This window comes from Sitophilus oryzae, unplaced genomic scaffold (genome assembly GCF_002938485.1).
Source record: "Sitophilus oryzae breed Bouriz unplaced genomic scaffold, Soryzae_2.0 scaffold_864_pilon_pilon, whole genome shotgun sequence".
In the NCBI taxonomy this organism is placed as follows: domain Eukaryota; kingdom Metazoa; phylum Arthropoda; class Insecta; order Coleoptera; family Curculionidae; genus Sitophilus; species Sitophilus oryzae.
This window is the reverse complement of record NW_022147488.1, coordinates 674,745-696,813: the sequence shown is the minus strand read 5'-3', so window position 1 is coordinate 696,813 and position 22,069 is coordinate 674,745. Positions and strand designations below refer to the sequence as shown.

At 33.1% G+C, this 22,069-nt stretch overlaps 2 protein-coding genes across 3 annotated transcripts in view; one reads left to right on the top strand and one right to left on the bottom strand.

Annotated features, from left to right (window-relative positions):
- Nucleotides 1–258: 258 nt before the first annotated feature.
- LOC115890390 (CCR4-NOT transcription complex subunit 10) lies at nucleotides 259–10,782 on the top strand. Of its 2 annotated transcripts, XM_030910616.1 has the most exons (14): nucleotides 260–461; nucleotides 519–678; nucleotides 750–891; nucleotides 951–1,114; nucleotides 1,169–1,306; nucleotides 1,356–1,462; nucleotides 1,523–1,668; nucleotides 1,741–1,931; nucleotides 2,197–2,318; nucleotides 2,933–3,137; nucleotides 5,843–5,964; nucleotides 8,591–8,751; nucleotides 10,074–10,262; nucleotides 10,408–10,782. In XM_030910616.1, the coding sequence occupies exons 1-14, from the start codon at nucleotides 373–375 to the stop codon at nucleotides 10,470–10,472; spliced, it is 2,001 nt and encodes a 666-aa protein (XP_030766476.1). In that variant the 5' UTR covers nucleotides 260–372; the 3' UTR covers nucleotides 10,473–10,782. The 2 variants fall into 2 exon arrangements, with proteins under 2 accessions (XP_030766475.1, XP_030766476.1); XM_030910615.1 differs by having other exon boundaries at nucleotides 259–461; nucleotides 1,523–1,931.
- An 8,503-nt stretch (nucleotides 10,783–19,285) lies between these two features.
- Nucleotides 19,286–22,069, bottom strand: part of LOC115890396 — a 35,128-nt gene continuing 32,344 nt past the window's right edge. Inside the window, exon 26 of the mRNA XM_030910622.1 lies at nucleotides 19,286–20,225. Coding sequence (XP_030766482.1) covers nucleotides 19,745–20,225 — 481 coding nt within the window. The 3' untranslated portion in view covers nucleotides 19,286–19,744. The remainder of the gene's footprint in view (nucleotides 20,226–22,069) is intronic.

Genomic DNA, 22,069 nt, shown 5'->3' with positions numbered 1-22,069 from the left:
ATAGTTTCACTTGAGTCACACTATTTTTTGTTTTGAATGAATGAATCAATAGTCTTTTAATCACTTTTAATGATCAATAACTTGTCAAAATAACCACACTTTCGTGAAATCTGCATAAAAAAAAACTGTCTATAAAAGTCATATATAAAAAAAGTTATTACATTATTTATGTTTCACGCTCAGAGTAGCGGTAATCATATTTCACGGTCTCTGGCACATCACTAATAATGACAGTTACCTGACATTTAATAATTTGTCTATGGTAAATACCTAGTGTTTATTTTTTGCTTTTTTTTAATAACCTCTGTTGAATGAATTTCACTCCGTAGTTTTTGAAATTTTTAATAATATTAACAAATCTTAACAAACAAAATGACTGAAAAAGATCAGGACAAAGGGCCAGACATAATATCAGACCAAGAAAAGGACTTGGCATTAAATGCTTTAACGGAATTGAAAAAGTATACAATTTAAAAAAAAATGTTTTAATTTTTAATACTAATTCTCGTTTGTTTCAGGAAAAACTATTTATCGTGTTTGCAGAATATCAATAAACTCGAAACTAACAGACCCAATGACTTTAAAGTACTTCATAATAAAGTTGTAGTCGAATATTTTAAAAGTGATCTTCGAAAGACAGAACAGTTTCAAAAAAACTTGACATCTGTATGTAATCAGGTAATATTTAAATTATATAAGAGTTTATATGTTTTTATTGATATGTTTTTATATAAAATTGGCTTCTTTAGTTTAAAATTAAGGTTGATAAGTTGGAAGAAATTGATTATTGCATAGCACAATTTAATCAAGCAGTCATCCTGTATCATCAGAAACAATATACGGCATCTCAGAGAATAATGGATAGGGTGTATAAATTTATTGAACCAATGGGTATAAATTATGTTACTAAACAGTTAGTATTTTTTAATTGTTTTCAATTTTTCTTGTAGAAGATAATTTAGCAAAACAAGTCAGTCTTCTTGCTATCGAATTGCAGTTATGCTTGAAGCAGCCCGATAAAGCATTAACATTAATAAGCTATTTAGAGAATAATTTAATATACGGTGGAAGTTTACCACTGAAGGGTTTAGATAAAAATGGAAAAGATAAGAAGGTAAGTTAGGTTAAATTTGATGAAATTTTTAAAGTTAAGTTTTTAATTTTTTAGCTACCTTTACCTAGTCCAAAACCAATATCAGAAGAAATCCAGAAAAAATTGCTGAAATATAAAATCAGATGCTATTTGCTAAACCATTCTATATCTATAGCTGCAAAAGAACTTAAAATATTACTAAAAGATAAATCTGTAAGTAATAAATATGAATTTCTGTAAAATACTGATTTGGGAGTTTTAGAATATTGATGCACTGTTCATGGCTTCCAATTTAGAATATTTGAAAGGAAATATAAGTGAATCATTGAATATATTGTCCAAAATCCCAGAAGATTGTTTAAATTACAAGTAATTATATAAAGATTTTTGATAAAACATCAATACATTTTGTAATTTGCTTCATTTTAGTGACCATGGCGAATTATCTAAAATAATGTACTACAATAACATGGGCATTTTGCATCATACCTTAGGCAAACCCAATTTAGCTTGTTACCATTTTCAGAAAGCCTTAAAGGAAGACATTATTTTCACTCAGAGTCTACAGAAAAAAGGCAGGTGGAGAGATATATATAATAGTATTAATTTTTTAAAATCATTTTATTGTTTTTCATCTATTTCTTTAGACGACAAACATTTGTATTCTATTGGAGGATCCAAATATCACGAATTAATGTATAATTTGGGCGTTTCATTGCTCTATGCTGGCAGAGCTGCTCAAGCATTTGAATGTTTAATTGTATGTGTAAGGAGGTATCATAGAAATTCTAGATTGTGGCTCAGAATTGCTGAATGTTGTATTAAAGTACATAAAGAGGTAAGTGGGTAATTTCAGTAATTTACTGTTCATTTACAATATTCAGTTTGGTGTTATAACAGCAAAATAAAACACAATTCACCACAACATTTTACTTTTGCACCGGACGCGCGTTTTGTTAACTGGTCAGCATCATCAGCAGATGATTAAAACTAACATGGTTAGCGAAACGCGCGTTCAGTGCAAAAGTAAAGTGTGTTGGTGTATTGTATATTGTATATTGTGGTGAATTAGTGTTTTATTTTGCTAATTTTAACTGTTGCAGTCAAACGAGGTGGATTTCGATTTGAAGAAGAAACAAAGAGAGTTGATTGTTGAAGTAGTTGGATCCAAAAACGATCAAAAAGTAGTTTTGGTAGACAGTATGTCCAAAGATAAGAAATACAGGTATGTGCAAAGTATCACCAAGGAATTCTCTCTAAATATATAGCATTTTCAATTTTCATACATGATTTTCCAATACAGAAGTTCAGGGTTGGCAGATACTCATAATTAAAAAGCGGGACAGTGTTGCTAACATGGCGTTAGCAACACATCTATCGCCGTATTACGACTTACGACATCTATCGCCGATCAACAACCTCCACGATAAAACTTAGCACAAAAACAAAATTTTCTTTTGAAACAAGATTTCCTAATGGAAAAATATTGATATTTCCTATATCTACTTTATTCTTGATATTTCTCTGTCTGTTTCATATAGAAATAATATTATGAATAGTGAAAAATCCCTTTTTATGGCTGGATAGTGAAAAAGAGGGAAATGAGGAACAACTTGTTTAAAAAGCATGATTGAGAAATAATTTTAAAAAATCGAGACTGATTAACGAAAAGCGGGACTGCCTCCCCTAAGGCTGGACATTTGGCAACCCTGCAGAAGTGACAATAAACGCCCAGCTTCTTTGACAATTGCCTTTTTTATTTATATCTGCAAAATATGTTGTCGAAGTTTTCCGATTACAATTCGGACCACCCTGTATATTAATATAAAGTTTTTATAGTGTAGATAGCCAGTCCTATGCCGTTCCAGTACCATCCTTGGAATTTGCCTCGCTGTGTCTTCGAAATGCGAAACTTCTGCTGCCTGCTGATGCGGCAGATATCCCTCCTGTGCCGTTATTTTTAGTTCCAGGGGTGACACCAGCCGCGCCACCGCCCAGCCCTAGTTTAGCCCCCTCTAGCCCTTCATGCGCTAAAGAGATTCAGGTAAAAATTTATTCCAAATTGTCAAAAATGTTATTTTTATAATATCGCTGTTCGGGAAGAACAATGACGTAACTGTTAAGGCCACCATACACGTACAGTTATTTTGCTCGGTTTTAACCGCGCAGGTAGAAAGCACGGGCAAGCACCTCTAACTTCTACACACTGTCTCATTTTATCCAGTTTATTTACCCGCGTCGTAGACAAGAACGATGTATTCCAGATACGCATATTAATTTATTAAACAAGCTTCCTTCAGAAATTAGAATGTAGAATGTTTAGGAGGGGAGTTAATCACCGCGACCTTATAGATCTATTGTGTGTTCCCCTTTCTTGAGTTATAACGAGTTATAACTCATCATACAGTCTCAGGGCTTTAAGAAAAGCCAGTATCTGAGACGGCTCCACAGAGGCCAGCTCTCCATCCTCGACATCAGACGTACCAAGGTTCATGGCACGAATGGTCGTCGTCTCGGCGCACTCAATGATAAGGTGTTCTGGTGTTCCCCATTTTCCCCACAAAATCTGCATTCGCCGTTGTTTCTCAGTTTCAGTTTACTGAGGTGTTCGTTGAGGAGACAGTGTCCTGTTAGAAACCCCGTGACAATCCGAAGCTTGTTTTTACTTAAATCAAGGAAAACCTTTGATTTTTCTCGGTCATAAGTTCTAAGGAACTTTTTCGAGTGTCTTAGACCGTTGGAGGACACCCATTCCAAGTTACGGATGGAGTCTTCCAGATTCTTCAGTTCCGCTTTCAGTTGGTTCCCGTTTGGAGAACAGAACGGTTCTGGTCCAGTTAGTGGAGAGTTCGCTCCTTTTCTAGCTAGATCATTTGCTTATTCATTGCCTTCTATCCCTTGGTGAGCAGGCACCCAAAGTAGGAGGACTTTATTTTCTTTGCCTAATTTGTTGAGCTTCTCTAGGCATTCTTTGACCAACTTCGAATTGATGGTTACTGAGTTGATCGCGTTAAGTGCTGCTTGACTATCCGATAGGATGGCAATTTCCTGTTTTCGATAGTTCCTATCTAAGTACGCATCTTTCGATAACGCAAATTTCTGTCTGAAGGATACTGGGGTAGGTGCCCATTGGTTCGGAGTATTCAGTTTTCGGCCCAAATACTCCTATCCTTGTCCCTGCTTTGGTTTTGGAAGCATCAGTATACCACGTGATGGTATGGTCTTTTATATGCTGAGTAAGCGTTTCTTTCTTCCAATCCTTTTTTTATTACTCAATACAGTGAGGTGAGGTGTTTCTCAAAGTTGTAAATTCTTGGTATGTCATCCACTGGGAGTTGGAGAAGTGGAATTTTCTTTTTGAGGGTGTTCCAAGCCTCTGACCTGAAAATTCTCCCAGTACTGTTTCCGTCAGTAACCATTCTAATCATTGTCGCATTGGCATAACTACCGACGACAATGTGCAGTGGTGTTAGGTCTAGAATGACCTCCATTGCTGCTGTTGGACATGTTCTCATGGCACCTGTGATGCAGATACGTGCCAGTATCTGTACTTTGCACAGGTTTTGCCTTGCTGTACGTTGCTCTAGTTTTGTATACCAAGCAACTGCTCCATAAGTAATCATGGGTCTTACTATCATGATATACATCCAGCGCAAAATGTTAGGGGCGCAGCCCCACCTATTTCCCGCCAGTCTTCTGCATATCATGAGAGCCTTTGTGGCTTTGCTGGTAATGTTCTTAATATGCCTGTTCCAGAGAAGTTTACTATCCAGGGTTATTCCCAGATATTTCACTTCCTGTGATGGCAGTATTTCCTTTCCATCTAGATGGATTCTCGTCAAGTTTTTCAAACTTCGCTTTGTGGTGAATGGCACTACCGCGGTTTTATCTGAGTTAATACTCAGCCCGACAGTCCTGCACCATCTCTCAGCGATGCGGAGTCCTCTTTGGATAATATCACACAGGGTGCCTTCATGTTTCCCCCGTGCAATGATGACTATGTCATCTGCGTACCCTATGCAGTGTATTCCCGCTAGAGTTAATTCTTCCAGTAGTTCATCCACTACCAAGCTCCACAGTAGGGGGGAGGTCACTCCACCTTGTGGAGTTCCTTGCGTTGTTTTAGCAACTACAGTTTTGGTACCTATCTCAGCCTCTGCTGTTTGTGTTGAGAGCATTTCCCAAAACCAGCGAATTATCGTACTGTTCACCCCTCTTGTTTCAAGAGATCGCTTGACTACCTTGTGAGGTATATTGTCAAACGCCCCTGCAATGTCCAAGAAGGCACAAAGTGTTGTTTCTTTGCTATCCAGGCTTGCCTGTATTAGCTCAGTTAACTGGTACAGAGCAGTTTCTGTGGATCTGCCCGCTCTAAAATTACCTTTCTTAATTGTTTTGTGGAAACATCCCTCTTAAAGAGTCAATTTTCTTTTGTTTACTTTTCTTGTGTGCCCGATAGTCTATATATCTTTATACCGGGTGCGTCTCAAAAGTGGCCCACCCATATTTTTTTTACTTAACTAAAACCGGGCAAAATATCCGAAGTGTATGAGGGACTTTACAGGAGAGGCAAAAAACTAAATTTAAAATTAAAAATGGCCATAACAATCTAAAATAATGTGCATTTATTACTGAAATTGTCATGTTATCCTTAATTATTGTAGTTTATTTTGTATGAACCAACCATAAATAATAATAGAAGATACTTAATTGTAACTCTCTGTTAATTGATGAATAATTTTATTTTAGATGCTTAAAAATAGTATTTTGGTGGCCAGTAGTTATGTAGGATTGTGCTTAGGAGATTACATCATAGCTTTAAGACATGCTAATGAATTACTGGAACAAGAGCAGATATCCAACGTGCATAAGTAAGTTCTTATTAAATAAAAAAAATCCAACATTTCAAATTTTAATTTTTTTATACTGGGTTCGTCTCAAAAGGGGCTAACCCCTATAACTTTTTAATTTTTTCAGATACAAGAACGAGATTTGGGATGTTAGTATATGACATAAATTAGGATTGATTGACGTATTCAATTGTTTTTACTCACTTCCTGTTTCACCGGAAATGACTACAACTTTTGATTTTTAAATGGCACCCTCGGTACTTTTTTTTTACTTTATTCGATAGAAACTGACATTCTGAATAGAATGACCCAGGGGCGCATATACGGGAGGGGTAATGGGGGTAATTACTCCTCCCATTAAGAAATTTATAAATAAGAAAATCTGGTATAAAATAGAATTGTCACAAAATAAATTAATAATGTCAATCAAAATAGAAATCCAGAACAGTCTAACTTTATTTTTTCCATATAGTCACAATACTATATATAATAAATCTATTACTTTATTTAAATATTGCCACTACCTCTCCCAGACTCATTCTCTGGATGCGCCACTGGAATGACCTATCATATGTCAACTTTTGACATTCTCGCTTAATAAAAAATCGTATTTTAAAATTCAATCTAGAGTGCCATGGCTATGTTAAAAACACTAATTCTTAATCAAGGACCCTTGGAAAAATAGATTTGATCGTCTATCGTGTATTTCGAAAAAGCATTTTTTTACGATTAATTTGATACCACACACTTGGTATTTCGAGTCAAATTTTCGTTAGGAACCGCAAGTTATAATTTCAAATAAACCATATGCGAAATGTCAAAAGTTGACATATAATATGTCATTCTATTCAGATTATTATTTTCTATTGAATAAAGAAAAAAATATCGAGGGTGCCATATAAAAATCAAAAGTTGTAGTCATTTCTGGTGAAACAGGAAGTGACCAAAAACAATTGAATACGTCAATCAATCCTAATTTATGTCATACATATACTAACATACCAAATCTCGTTTTTTTAACTGAAAAAATAAAAAAGTTATAGGGGTGAGCCACTTTTGAGACGCACCCGGTATGTACAGGGTGGGTCAAATTCAACGCTTTTAAATGGAAACAACACCCTTTTCTATAGGAGATAGACAAAAACTAATATCGGTGTCTGGAGCTCAATTTTTGTCAAAAACATGATGGTGAAAACCACATATCGATATGTGTTACCGTTTCGGAGTTACGGGGTGTTTTTCAAAAATATGCATTTTTAACAAATCGCTGTAACTTTTTTGCTATGGGAAATTTTGTATTTTTATGAAAACATTTCCAAAGCACTTTTTTACGCAGAATTTAACGGTTTAAGTATAATTTTTTTTAAATTAATAATTTAAGAATTATCAACAGAAAATTTGATTTTTTATATGGGACACCCTGTATATTTTTAATTTATTGAAAAGAATTTAAAATTACCTTTCCAAAAATATAACACACTTGATTTTTTGCTCGATTCCTCTTCGAGATATAGAGTATATAATAATTCGCTCGCTTTAAATAAGTAGGCTTTGAACGGCACCGGCTGTAATGCAAAAAAATTCTAGCTGTAAGCATCAATTAAAAGGAAAATAATATTTGCTATGAGAGATACAGAGTTTTATAACAATTTAAAATATATTTAACCAACATCAACACATTTAAACTATATCTAATAACAATAAAATAAATAGCAAACCAAGACATGAGATTTTCCTACAGGTGTTCGACATATCGACCGTCTTCTGTTATGGTCAGACGGGGCAGTTTTTAAACATTTCTCGCGGAATTCATTAACTCAGTGGGGATGAAAGATACCATCTCATAACTGCTAAGTATTTCTAATTCTTGTGTAGATTATACGGAAGAATAAGGAACCTTTATTCTTGCGCAAATATATCCATAGGATTAGATCCATGGGCACTAAGTCAGGCGGCCTCGACGGCCAACGGCTGGGATCTTGGTTAGCTATTCAATTATTCTTGAAATTGGCTGCAAAAATTTGCTGATAACTTCAGCGTTCTTAGGCGGTGCGTCGTCTTGCTGGAAAAATATGTTTTCCAGTTCCATTAAGGGCGTATCATCAATAAGGGGTCCAAAGCCTACTAGTTAAAAGTGGCGAACTTTAAAAAATTCTGTATTTTGAAGGGGATTATAACAAAATATCTAGTGTGCTATATTTTTGGAAAGGTAATTTTAAATTCTTTTCAGTTAATTAAAAATATAGAGGGTGTCCCAAATAAAAAATCAATTTTTCTGTTGATAACTCTTAAATTATTAATTTTAAAAAAATTATACTTAAATCATTAAATTCTACGTAAAAAGGTGCTTTGGAAATATAAATATTTCATAGAAATACAAAATTTTCCATAGCAAAAAAGGTACGGTAAGCGATTTGTTAAAAATGCACATTTTTGAAAAACACCCCGTAATTCCGAAACGGTAACAGATATTGATGTGCGGTTTTCACCATCATGTTTTTGATGAAAATTGAGCTCCAGACACCGATATTAGTCCTATAGAAAAGGGTGTTTCCATTTAAAAGCGTCGAATTTGACCCACTCTGTACCTAGTCAGTTTTTCGGGACACACTTTATATACCGTATTGAGTTTTATATTAATTTATAGATTGCTGGGACACTTGTATTCAGCCGAATGCCTAGTTCTATTAGACAAGATTCCGGAAGCGTTGGAACATTTAAATCCGGAGAATATCAAAGATATTACCTTCGAATTTTCCGGATTGGAGAACAGTGACAGTAATGAAGTTAAAACCAATCCACCTCCAAGTAAGCTACGTTATACAGGGCATTTTTTAGGGTTCCATACCTCAAAAAAAACAGAACCCTTATAGGACCACCTCATGGTATAAAGAATACAAGGTATGATATTGCGCAGGTTGGTCGCTACGTCACAGGTGATAACAGGCGCTATTGGTAAGCACGCTCCGCGCACCAGTTCAAATCGTCAAGATATTGTTATAAATCTGTTTTTTTTTGTTTATATACCGTCATTGAATTATCGCTAAGCAAGTTACTGTGGAGCAGTGCGTAAGGAGTGGGCTAGGAAGCGAGACCGGAGTTCGAATCTCGGCCGGGACATAACTTTTTTATTTATTTTTTAAATACTGTTGTATTCTATAGTTTATTTTTGTAGTATAAAAAAAAGAACTATTTATTCTGTTATTTTTTAATCTCCGGTATTAATATAAATTGATTGTTGGTACAATACCTCATTTAATATAAAATAATATTCTACTTTTTGAAATGTATCGGGCCCTAATTGTACCTAAAAGTAATATATTTTTAGTGATATATCATATTGTAAACTATTTAATATTTTATTCACTTAAAAAGTTAATTTGCTTTCAATAATTGCCTACCATTAAAGGAAATTTGAGCTATATATATTCCTTGATGGGCATATTCTGGGTATGCAAATACTTCCTCTAAATTTTGGGTTTTGTTCAACCGATTTATTCTCAAAACCTGAAACATCTACATATAAAAAGAAGCACAGGTCATTAATTATAATAAACTTCACCCTTGGAATTATTTCTATCACAATTACAATACATCCATCTGCATTGGCATTTTCTACTTGTCGATGGGAAACTTCAACTTCCCAACATTTTTTAAATGATGTAACAATTCCTCTTGTGGTTACTTTTCCATAGATATCCTCATCTCTGTCCTCATGTGAATTCAGAGGCAATGAACATGAAAATTATTTACCATAAACATCGCAAACTAAAAACTTAATAAACAATTTTATACCGAATATAGAAATAAATTTAGTATTCTTACCTATTATCGTCCAAATCCATGTTAATAGATAATTATTATTTTTAAATATATTTTTGGAACTGCTGGTTTTAGTAATTATTAAATTAAACGAACTAAAAAGTCTTAAAAATAAACAATTTTTAACCATAACCCCAAAAATGCAGATCTCCTGTCAACTTTCTTTATTTTTTATTTATTCATTATTTTCCTAGTGACGTCACAGGTGGTATGCGCGAACTGAACGAAATTGGAGCCGCTATCGATCATACCTTGTATTCTTTGTACCATGGGACCACTTTGCTACCGTTATAAAATGTAACTTTTAGAATGGTTTCCAACCAACGTTGCCAGCGTGCAAGCCGTTATGCAGTACAACATCGCAGTGTGTAAAACGATCAGAGGCCAGTTCGACCAAGCTTCCGGTATTTTGAAACAGATCTGGCAATTGCGCACCCCCGACTGTCAAGTGCCAGCTCACATTATCATGTTGGTGATTTACATCGAATTACAACTAGGTAAGTGTCAGTTAAGACGGATTTTCATGGATCCGATATGCGACAATACAATATTAAATTTATTGGTTGGATTTAAATACTTTGATAAGTTAGAAAATTCCGTAGTTTTTAAATTTATTGCATTCTTATGTCTTTGGTGATTTAGGACATGCTGAAACAGCCAGAAGTTTGTTAAGACAGTATGCTTTTCCACATCGAATATCCGGATGACGTATATAGAAATGTAAAATAAAAGGTGATCTTTGTTTTGTTTTATTTTGGAGCAGGGCAATGCCAAGACAATTTTATGTCAATATAGAGTAATAAACGACCCAAGACTTTCTGTTACTGATATGGTATATTGTAAATATACGCCATACGATCGAAAAAAAAACAGAGGTAATATAATGTCTCGCTAATAAAAATAACTAGTCCACCATGTATATTCTTCAAGTGTTCTGTAAACTAAAATGTAAAGCTTTTTATGCCAACTGTAATCCTATATTAACATAATTAATTGTTGAATAAAATTAGTACTAAACATAGTCTTTATTATTTTTAGTTATAGCACTAAAGTTATCTGTCATTTTGTTTACAGAAAATTTTAAATTAATATTTAGAGTTTATGCAAGATTGATATTCCTATTTAATTTCTTTGGCTTCACTTTCAACTCATTGGGTAAATGCGATATTAATCATATATTCTAATATACAGGTTGATAATTTATTTATTACTCGCGGCAAGAGCTTTATGGTTGAAATATGGCAACCTCGGCCCGCTCGTCGAGAGACGACGCGACGCGATGGGACGAGTCGGCAGCTTGGATTAGTATAGTAAACGCCACCAAACGCCACGAATGTTTGGGAGTGATTCATCGGTCGCTACCATGTGAACTAATCTGTTCAAGGTCACATAAAACTTAATTCCAGTGCCGTGGTGTTTCAAGTCATATAATAATCAATATATAATCTGTTGTTTATGTTTTTGTGCATGAAATTTAAATTTATTATTATTGACGAATATTACAAAAATATTTATTAGTAACAAATTACTTAAAAAAGGATTCCTGCAAACTGTCAAAGTCTTGTCAAAACATATATTTGGTTATAAATATAAAGTAGAATGCCCCATTGGTCGCACTGCAAGCACACCAAGGGACTGACGCACAAAAACGAATCAATCAAAGAAACGTGATATAGTATCGTCTTTGTCAATCACCCTAAAATTTTAGAATAAGTAGGAGAGGAGCGCAGACAGATGATTAGACCGGGCCTTTAAAAACCCACGTCTGCGGTAAAAAATTACATTTTTAATGTAAAAATGATAGAGCGCGTGTCGATTCTAACTTCATCAAGCGATAAATCACTCCCAAACATTCGTGGCGTTTACTATACTCATTTGGAATGTAGGCAATGTTGCCATTCGGTTCCCCAATAAGTAACCGTCCAGTTAACAATCTGTATATATGGACATACCTTAGATGACTATATATAATTATCTGCCGAAATTTTTACAAGTTTGACATTAATTTAACGGTTAGGAGTAAAATATATTGAAATAAAACCTGTTTAATTTATAACAATATTTATTTTATGTGTATATAAAAAATGGATCTAATACTGTAAGCGTAAGATAAGAGAACACAAATCACGACAAAAAATACAAAAATACCACTTAAATAAAAATTAAATAGCATTATATTAATACTATTAATATATAGCACATCAATAAAATACAAAGTACATTTGTAATGTTGGTAGAAAAGTATTAAAAATATCGTAGGAACTCATTATGTAATTAATAACACCGTACATTAACCATTAATTAATGTTAATTGAGATCATATAAATAAAATTTACAAAAAAACGGTTACATTTATTAAAAATTGACATAAAAACTTGTTAAAAATTAATATGCAGATATTTAAATAAAAAGTTTTATATTGATTATTTTAAAGGTTACTGTTTTATCGTTTCTTGAAAATTTCAAAGTCTATTGAAATTCCCTAAAATTGTTAATTCTTACATTATCGAAGTAACTTTTAAAAACATTAGGAACTAATACCTACAATTAACTTAAGGAATATAATAACTTATATAATAAAAAAATTAGTCAAAAGTTTACTTATATCTATACTTATATAACTATATAAGTAATACTCTCCTATACAGGGTGTCCCAGAAATAAGTGCAAATATTTTAACTGGTAGTATAGTTCAACCCCAGAAACACGCCTATGAGTTTTTTTTGCGAAAAAAAAAATGTTGAAAATTTAAAATTTTTCTTGACATTTTCCGCGAAATTTGAAAAAACTTTTTAGTGCCACTTGTTTATTCACCTGAGATTTCTCTACGGTGTATCTAAACCTTGCAGTGTTGCAACCTCCTATGTTATCCACATTCTACATAGTTCTACATTTATAAATTCATAGAAAAATTTCTACTCAAAAATTAGGAATGTTAAATTTTTATCAGTGTTCATTATTAATAATTATTATAGAAAAAAACAAATTAATTATTTGTAGTACTTACCCTTTCAATGAAAACTTAACAAAAACCACCGAAAATTAACTAAAACATTACGTTTATGACGTTTACGAAAATGATTCATCATATTATTCACAACCAGGTCACAAAAAAGAAATTCCTAAAATGTTTATCGTAATTTAGAATTCAATATTTGTTTTCTTTCATGTTTCTGTTTTATTTGAACCACTGATTTACAAAACACCTTGAAAAGCGCACATTACTTTGAATACCGTCTCTTATCGCCACTTTACGAACTACTTTCAATCTAAGACATGTTTCACTCAACAGTTTTAAATACGTATTTTGTTTTTTCGCTATTTTTCGATGTATTTTGACAGCCGTCGCGCGTCGGCCAAGAGTGCCACGTGTGAACTGGTCCTTTGAGCCGCGCCGTCGTGGCAGGCTTGCGTCAGAGGACGATGTTAAGCAACGTTGCCGTAGTTACAACAATTTCAAATTCAAGACACTCGAAGCAGTCAAATTTGTATTAAATTTTAAAAATAAAACAGAGAAACATGAAAGGAAACAAACAAAACGAAAATGAATTGATTATTCGTCGGGCTGTTTTCGATATATTGAATTCTGAATTACGATAAACATTTTAGAAATTCCTTTTTTGTGACCTTATCAATAATCAATTCATTTGTGTTTTGTTTGTTTCCTTTCATGTTTTTCTGTTTCATTTTTAAAATTTAATAAGAATTTGATCGCTTCGAGTGTCTTGAATTTGAAATTGTTGAAACTACGGCAACCTCGCATGACGCAAGCTCGACACGCCGGCGCGACAAAGAAGCAGTGAGCAGTTACCAACCAGTGATGCGTGGCTGTCTTGGCCGATGGTTGGGCTGTTGACGGAATTGTCGAAATACATCGAAAAAATAGCGAAAAAACAAAATACGTATTTAAAATTGTTGAGTGAAACATGTATTTTCTTAGATTGAAAGTAGTTCGTAAAGTGGCGGTAAGAGACAATAATTCTCAACATTTATTCATTCAGAAAGATATTCAAAGTAATGTGTAATGTGTGCTTTTCAAGGTGTTTTGTAAATCAGTGGTTCAAATTGTGATGAAGCCTATATGAAAATAATGTGTCAAGTTAAAAATGGGGACTGTTATTTTAGCAGTTTTTATAATAGCACGTACAAGTAAAGCAGCACAATGAAGTGTATTTTAGTTAAGTGTGTATCGAAAAAGAGAACTGTCGCAGTTACATCGATCTGTCATAAGTATCTTTTTTAATGTTGGGTAAGTTTTTTAATTTAACTTTTAAACATTTAACTTTTAATTTATTTTATGTAATAATATCACAATCTTAAAAATGTAATGCATCTCTGCAAACTCCTCAGGTGTTGTGATTTTATGACTTACTTGTAAATATATACTTTCTTGTCCATATGGCAACACAGTGCGTCGAATTAACTGAAATCCGGGCTTGATCCGGGTAATTGGATGTAGTTGTCGGCGGTTCTCAAAATGTTGCGATTATTTTTTTAAATTTTCAAAGTTAAATAACTCGGTTATTTTCAATTTATTTTAAAAATGGTAAAGAGAAACCAGATCTACCACCCCTGAAAATATCTGCACTCATTTCTGGGACACCCTGTATAAGGCTACTAAAACTTCTAAAGCATCTGCAAAGAGAGTGCTACATGCAGAATGCTATAAACAAGGATAAATAGATGAGATCAAAATTAAACTATCAACTATTATGTACTCAGGTCACGTGGTATATTATCCTCATATACAGCATCACGTGTAGTACGGCACCAGCGCTGTTTGGAGGTCCTTGTAGTGCTGAGACGTCGACGCTAAACGTCGATGTTGACCTCACAGATTTTAAATAATTTCCATATTACTGAATTTCAGCGACTCGCTATGCTATTTTGTGAGAGAACTGTAAAATTATGACTTTCTCTGTTTTCTCAGTAAATTCGGTTTGTGATTTTTTACGAAAATTGTATATTTCTAGCATTATTTAAAAAATATATTTTTCCCTATTTAGAAATTAATATTGTTATATTTTTAAATTTGGCGCCTCTATATCGAATCACAATGGAGATAATTGCAGTACTCTAGATATACAGGGTGGTCCAAATTGTATTTGGGAAACTTCAGCAGCATATTCTACCGATAAAAATAAATAAAAAGCTCGTATAAATTTATGTTCTAAAATGCTTCGTTTCGGAGGTACGGGGTATAGAATTTTCATTTTTATTTCGATTTTTTTCAAATAATATCTGAACTAATATCGATATTTAGGTGAAAATTGGTGTCTGGGTGTTTTTTGACATGAGAAATTTGATTTCGATGTCAATATGACTCCTACTTGTAGGGGGCGCCACCTACATATTTTTTAAATGTTTTGAAGAGTAATAACTTTTCGTCCGTCCCTGTATTACACTACTGAGTAAAAGATATATACAGGGTGATTCCTGTAAGTTGGTCATGCTTTTGGGGATCGATGAGGGACGTCGAAATAATAATTTTGATATAGCACACTATGGATCGGAAATGCCTCTTACGCAAGATACAGGGTGTATGAAAAATTAAAGATATTCTTTAATAGTTTTTTAACGGTTGAAAGTATCGTTATAAAATTTTATTATAGGAGTTTACCTAACAGAGACACTTTAAATGTAAAAAGAAGAGGTTTTAGTTTCAACCAGTGGCGTAGATGTGATACGCATCGGGTAATTTTAAAAAAAATAGTACGCCACTAGACTCCTATAATAAAATTTTATAACAATACCTTCAACTGTTAAAAAACTATTAAAGAATATCTTTAATTTTTCAAAAGCTTTAACATCCTGTATCTTGCATAAGAGGCATTTCTGACCCATAGTGTGCTATATCAAAATTAATATTTCGCCGTCCTCTATCATTCCCCGAAAGCATGACCGACTTATAACTTTCAAGTGAAAATCTTTAATTATTTTCATTGATGATATGTATTGATTATTAAGAATCCAAATACCTCGAGAACGGTTGCTCGCAGCGATTTTTACCAACAGTCATTTTTACATAGAAAAAGGCACAAATGTATATTTTTTTTACTCAGTAGTGTATATAGGGACGTACAAAAAGTTATTACTCCTCAAAACAGGTAAAACCTTTGAATAAGAAGACTAAGGAAGGAGCATATCAAAAATCTTAGGTACACCGCGATGGGCCTCAAATATGGCCGACTTAAATTCCGGTTTATCAGTGTCGTTCTAATTTTATTTAAAAAATGTAAAACTATGATGTAGGGTAGCCGTAGGGTAGACTCAATAATTTGTTGTTTTATTTGACGTTGTGAATAAATGTTGGTAGTTATTAAAATTGTAATAAAAATATATAATTCTAATAAAAATAGATAAGTTATAATAAGTATTTATTAACACAAACATCCGATACGCTACTGAAGCAGGTAAGTCAAATTAACGTATCTAAATTCTTTGACATCTAATCTTTGACAAGTAATAAATAAAAGCTAAAATGCAAGAAAAATATATAATTTAGTTAATTTAAGTGAATTTCATAAATGATCGGTTTACTACACGTATGTATATTATATAGTCACTTACTAGCGAAAAGTTGTTTCATTATTCACTCAATTTTTGCCGAGATCTACCGCACGCTAAACAACCAACTATTTTAGAGTCTTTTTCGATAAATCGCGATAGTGTCACTGTTAATTTATGTTCTGCCACAATTTCCATCTAGATTTACTACCTTTATACAACTATCAGTAGTAGAATAAATAATAAATAACATAAAATAAGCTCCGTAAAGACTGACAAATCCACAAAATTTCAAATCAAATTCAAATGTGTCAAATGAATCGTCAAACAGAACTGTCAAGGATCCCCACCCTAGAGAGCTTTTATGGTGCCTTTTCCGCCCACCATGCATGAATACATGGATAGCATTATGCTCCTTCCTTAGTCTTCTTATTCAAAGGTTAAAACAGATGTAGGTGGCGCCCCCTACAAGTAGGAGTCATATTGACATCGAAATCACATTTCTCATGTTAAAAAACCCAGATACTAATTTTCGTCCGAATACCAAATTTAGTTCAGAAATTATTAGGAAAAAATCGAAATAAAAATGAAACTTACACCCTGTATCTCCGAAACGAAGCATTTTAAGACACAAGTTTATCCGAAAATTTTTACTTATTTTTATGTGCAGAATATGTTGGTGAAGTTTCAGGAATACAGTTTGGACCACCCTATATACAGGGTGATTCCTGTAAGTCGGTCATGCTTTCGAGGAATGATAGAGGACGTCGAAATATTAATTTTGATATAACACACTATGGGTCGGAAATGCCTCTTACGCAAGATACAGGGTGTTAAAATTTTTGAAAAATTAAAGATATTCTTCAATAGTTTTTTAACAGTTGAAGGTATTGTTATAAAATTTCATTATAGGAATCTACCTAACAGAGACACTTAAGAGGTTTTAGTTTCAACCAGTGGCGTAGATGTGATACGCATCGGGTAATTTTTTCAAAAAAAATAATACGCCACTGATAAAAATAAAAATTTCGGAGTTTTTTTATTTACTCGGTTTATTTTCAAGAAAAAATGTCTCTTACAACATTCTCCTATCTAACACCATTTTGTCACAATTTAAAAATAAATAATTTTTTTAATGAGAATCTTAAATACAGCGAATTATTATAATTAGAGGGCAGAAACACATGTGCATCAGCTCCCTTCATCTTGGGTAACTTTAATACTTTTTACTATTAGCTCTAAATAATTTTTTAAAAAATTATAAATTTAAACTAGAATTTTTTTTATTGTTAATAATAAAATTCGTAGTTTTAAGGTAGTTATTAGAATTCGCATATTTAAGGTTCTCATTAAAAAAATATTTATATTTAAAATGTGACAAAATGGTGTTAGATAGAAGAAAGTTGCATTGAAAGAGACATTTTTTCTTGGAAATAAACCGAGTAAATAAAAGAACTCCGAAATTTTAAATTTTATCAGTGGCGTACTATTTTTTTAAATATTACGATTATATACCGATGCGTATCACAGCTACGCCACTGGTTGAAACTAAAACCTCTTCTTTTTACATTTAAAGTGTCTCTGTTAGGCAGACTCCTATAATAAAATTTTATAATGATACCTTCAACTGTTAAAAAACTATTAAAGAATATCTTTAATTTTTCAAAAACTTTAACACCCTGTATCTTGCGTAAAGGGCATTTCTGACCCATAGTGTGCTATATCAAAATTAATATTTCGACGTTCCCTATCATTCCTCGAAAGCATGACCGACTTACAGGAATCAACCTGTATAGACGGAGAGCTGGCTACATAAAAAACCTCATCATCGTTACATGGCTAATTTTTCTTGAGAAGTATCCTTTTGTGTAGCCATTATGAAATAATCATGTCTGCTAGCGCGATCCCGGGGCTTAAAGCAGGGGTGGCCAATCGAAAGGGTGAAATTTTGACACTAAAAATATTATTAGGTACACGAGTTATAATTGCCAAATAGCTTTTATTTATTATTAAGAAACGTGGAAAATTGTTGGCAGACATTTTTCTCGTGGTTAAAATGCCGCCAGACAACGCGAAAGAGGCAGGGAATTTTGACAAAAAAAACGCATACACGCATGCCGATTGGAGGAATGTCATATTTATTTATTTAAAAAGCCGTATGCATAAGGGCAGACGAAAAAAATCGTGGCTCAATCAGCGGTAGACAGTTATCAAAAGCGCGATATTACTCTACAGGTTGAGTCTTGGATAAGTGCAAATATGTTCAGGGCTGGTAACTCGACAAAAGAAATATATTTTCTCTTTACCGTTTTTCAAATGAGTCCAAAACAACCGTTCAGTTTGAAAATTTAAAAATACATTTTAGAAAGATTTATTTTTAAATAATTTTGTCAGTCACCTGTTTTTTTTTCTGTATTTGCATCCATTCTGTTAGTGTCGTAACCATAGAGTAAAGCCGTAAGCATATGGTAGATTAAAAAATTATACCGTGGTTAAATTTGCAGTTGCAACAGGTCAAACAGGCAGTTGCACAAAGATTTCTAAAATATAAAGGAAAATTTAAAAAAAATGCACTATTTAAAAAAATGCACGATCCCCTGAAAGAGCTAGAGTAATATCGCGCTTTTGATAACTGTCTGCCGCTTACTTAGCCACAATATTTTTATCTGCGCTTTTGCATATGGCTTTTAAAGTGAATAAATATGACATTCCACAAATCGGCATGCATGTGAGCCATATTTTTTTCCAAAATTTCATGCCTCTTTCACGTTGTCTGCCGGCATTTTAGCGACAACAAAAATGTCTGCCAACAATTTTTCACGTTCCTTAATAATAAATAAAAGCTATTTTCGCAATTAACTCGTGTACCTGATAATATTTTTAGTGTCAAAATTTCACCCTTTCTATCGGCCGCCCCCGCTTTAAGCCCCGGGATCGCGCTGGCAGACATGACTATTTCATAATGGCTACACATAAGGAGACTTCACAAGAAAAATTAGCCATGTAACGATGATAAGGTTTTTTATGTAGCCAGCTTTTAGACTATAGGATAGTATAATGTGATACACAATCGGTTATGCCGTATACCTCTCCTTTATCTCTCTTGCTTCCCCACTTAAATACACTTTTCTATTTCAGTCTTTGCAGACGAATTGTGATATGTATTTTTATATACTAGCCTTATGGGAGTATTACTTACATGAATCTAATATTTGTACTATATATCTATTATTATACTATTATCTACTCTATTTGTACTATAACTAATATTTGAGAAAAATAGGTGAAAAAGAACATACAGTCTAGATCTGTGTTGTGGCTGACTCCATGCATACCAAAGAGTATTTAAAAAAATCGCAACTATCCTATATTTTGACAGTTAGTTCATATTAATTTTTGTGACGTATGAAAAAGTATTTTTTTACTCAATTTGGCCTATATTGTTGTTAATATTCGCTCTTTTTTAGGAAATCTATTGCCTTTTCTTTATTAACCACCATACACAAGCTGTGACAGTTGCCGTGACAGTTGCCATGACAGTTAAGTTGACATAACCAAACCGGCTGGTTGATTGGCGTTTAAAAGGTTCCACCTCAGAAACTTTGCCAGTTTTTAACTGTGTGCATTTTTCCTCACTAATTTGAACAGGGTTGTGCAAGTTTTTGTGAACAGATTCTAACACCTTTAAAGTTTCTATTAAAGGTGGAGAATCTGTGCAATATATTTTATTAATTATTTGTTTTAGATGTAAAAAAACTTCGGCTTGAAGTTTGTAACACTCGGTCTTCTCACAATTAGTGAATTTTTGTTTTAGTATCGCAATTATTTCATTTTTATGCTTGTCTATTATCCAATTTTCGATATCGGAGATCTCGTTGAATGTGTTCTTTAACTGCTCATTATTTTGCTCCAATATTTCTTCGTTGTTTACAACAATTTCTATTTCATTTTTCCTGTAAATATTTGTTTGGTTAGTTATACATATTAAGTATAGCCAGCGGTTCACAGTGATGAAACAGTTGGCAATGTCTGAGGATTTTAGGTTTGGTGATTGGTAGCGATGCTAAAACAGATCATCGATGGAAAGATTCCAGAAAATTATATAATTTCATTGACAAAAAAAATGGACAGCATAACGATATTCTTATTTTTTCAGATGCTCAGAAACATATCTAATGATTTTATCTAATTATCTTTCCGAAAAAAAATAGAAATAAGCGCCTTTCGACCAAGGAAACGCGCACCTGTATCTCCGTTAAATGTGACAACGCCGCAACAGCACACTGTTGCATTTTTCTCACTCCGAGTCAAATACGTTTAAATTTACATATACCGCGGCCTCCCCATAAGAGCAATGAGAGTCTAACACAACAAAGTCTACTTAGAACGATATGATATAAATATAAATGAGTTCATTAAAAAATGGTCTAATTAAAATTAGTACCTAAATAAGCAAAAATTATCCCCTCATAAAACAAGAAATTCAGGAGTTCAGTAAAAGGATTGCAACTATATATTTTATTCAGTAAATTTTCATAATAGTAAGTATAAAAGCACAATCTCTAAAACGACAATATGAATAATGTATATTAAGATTTAACTCGAGTTTCAGTGAAAAAACTATATTGATATTAAAATATTTTAATACTTTCAGAATACTAATTACATACCATAAAATAGGAGTTTTTACGATGCGGGAAGCCTATCTAGAAAAAGAATTTTAGAAATCAGCAATGGGATTCTGTAAGCTCTGTAGCAAGAAATTTCCTATCGAGCCTATGCTATTTGTATACGATTGATGAGTCACTAGACAGGGAAATGTTTACAGAATCGCACTGCAGATACCTATTACGCTACTAGGAGCCCCCCATTGTGAGACAGATATAAAATAATTTTTATATACCTATTCCATAGCCTATTTTTTTAAATGTCTGTAATATTTATAATAAACTTATTTTAACGAGTAGAAGTATTGCACCAGCATCAAAATTAACACTACTTGTAAAAAACTGTTGCTCCTTGAGTTTGTAATAGATATAAACAAAATAAACATTCGAAAATAACTAAATCGAAGATATCTGAAAACTTTTGGTTGAAAAAGTGTTTTGCCATAACATGTTGGATACGATTAAAATATCTCAATTGATAAATATGCGCATAATGTTACATTATCAAACTTATTTGATTTCAGAATATTTAACAAAAAGCTTCCAATTTTTCGAAAGATTTAATTCAATTACTAGAACGTCTTTAACCTCAACTTAAAATAAATAAAAATAAAACCAAAACAAAACATATCATATGATTTGGAACTGTCCAATCAAAGTGCTTACAGATCGAGCAAGCGCAGAAAACCTCCTCCCGAACAAGGATAGACTTATGTAGGAAATGCATTGACATTCTATAGCCATCCTTCAACATCGGGACAGGAATTTCAGCGGTACCCTCCGTATATTTTATTTGAACGTATTTGCTCCGAGTTAATAAGATCCCTACGCGATTCACTTCCACGCATTTAAATACCGACCCAATAGCAAGACTTGTCAGCGCGGTATACCCATATGTGTATAAATAAAATATACTCAGTGTTCCCTATTTAACCCTGTGTGCTGTTTCCGTGCCGTAAGAAAAAGACAACATAACTCAGTCTATATTAATGCTGCATAAGTCTATTTCACTCGGACATTGTTGAACTGCGATTGCGCCAAACTCCGATTGATTGTTGTTTTAGTTCTGTTTCGATTACTTTTTCTTTGTGCGTGTAAAAGAGTGTATTTAGAAACCAAACTCCATGATA

Coding starts and splice junctions, on each gene's coding strand:
- LOC115890390 (XM_030910615.1), top strand. CDS start 373: ATGACTGAAAAAGATCAGGACAAAGGGCCAGACATAATATCAGACCAA. Junction 462..518: donor GCTTTAACGGAATTGAAAAA/GTATACAATTTA, acceptor CGTTTGTTTCAG/GAAAAACTATTTATCGTGTT. Junction 8,752..10,073: donor TAAAACCAATCCACCTCCAA/GTAAGCTACGTT, acceptor TGTAACTTTTAG/AATGGTTTCCAACCAACGTT.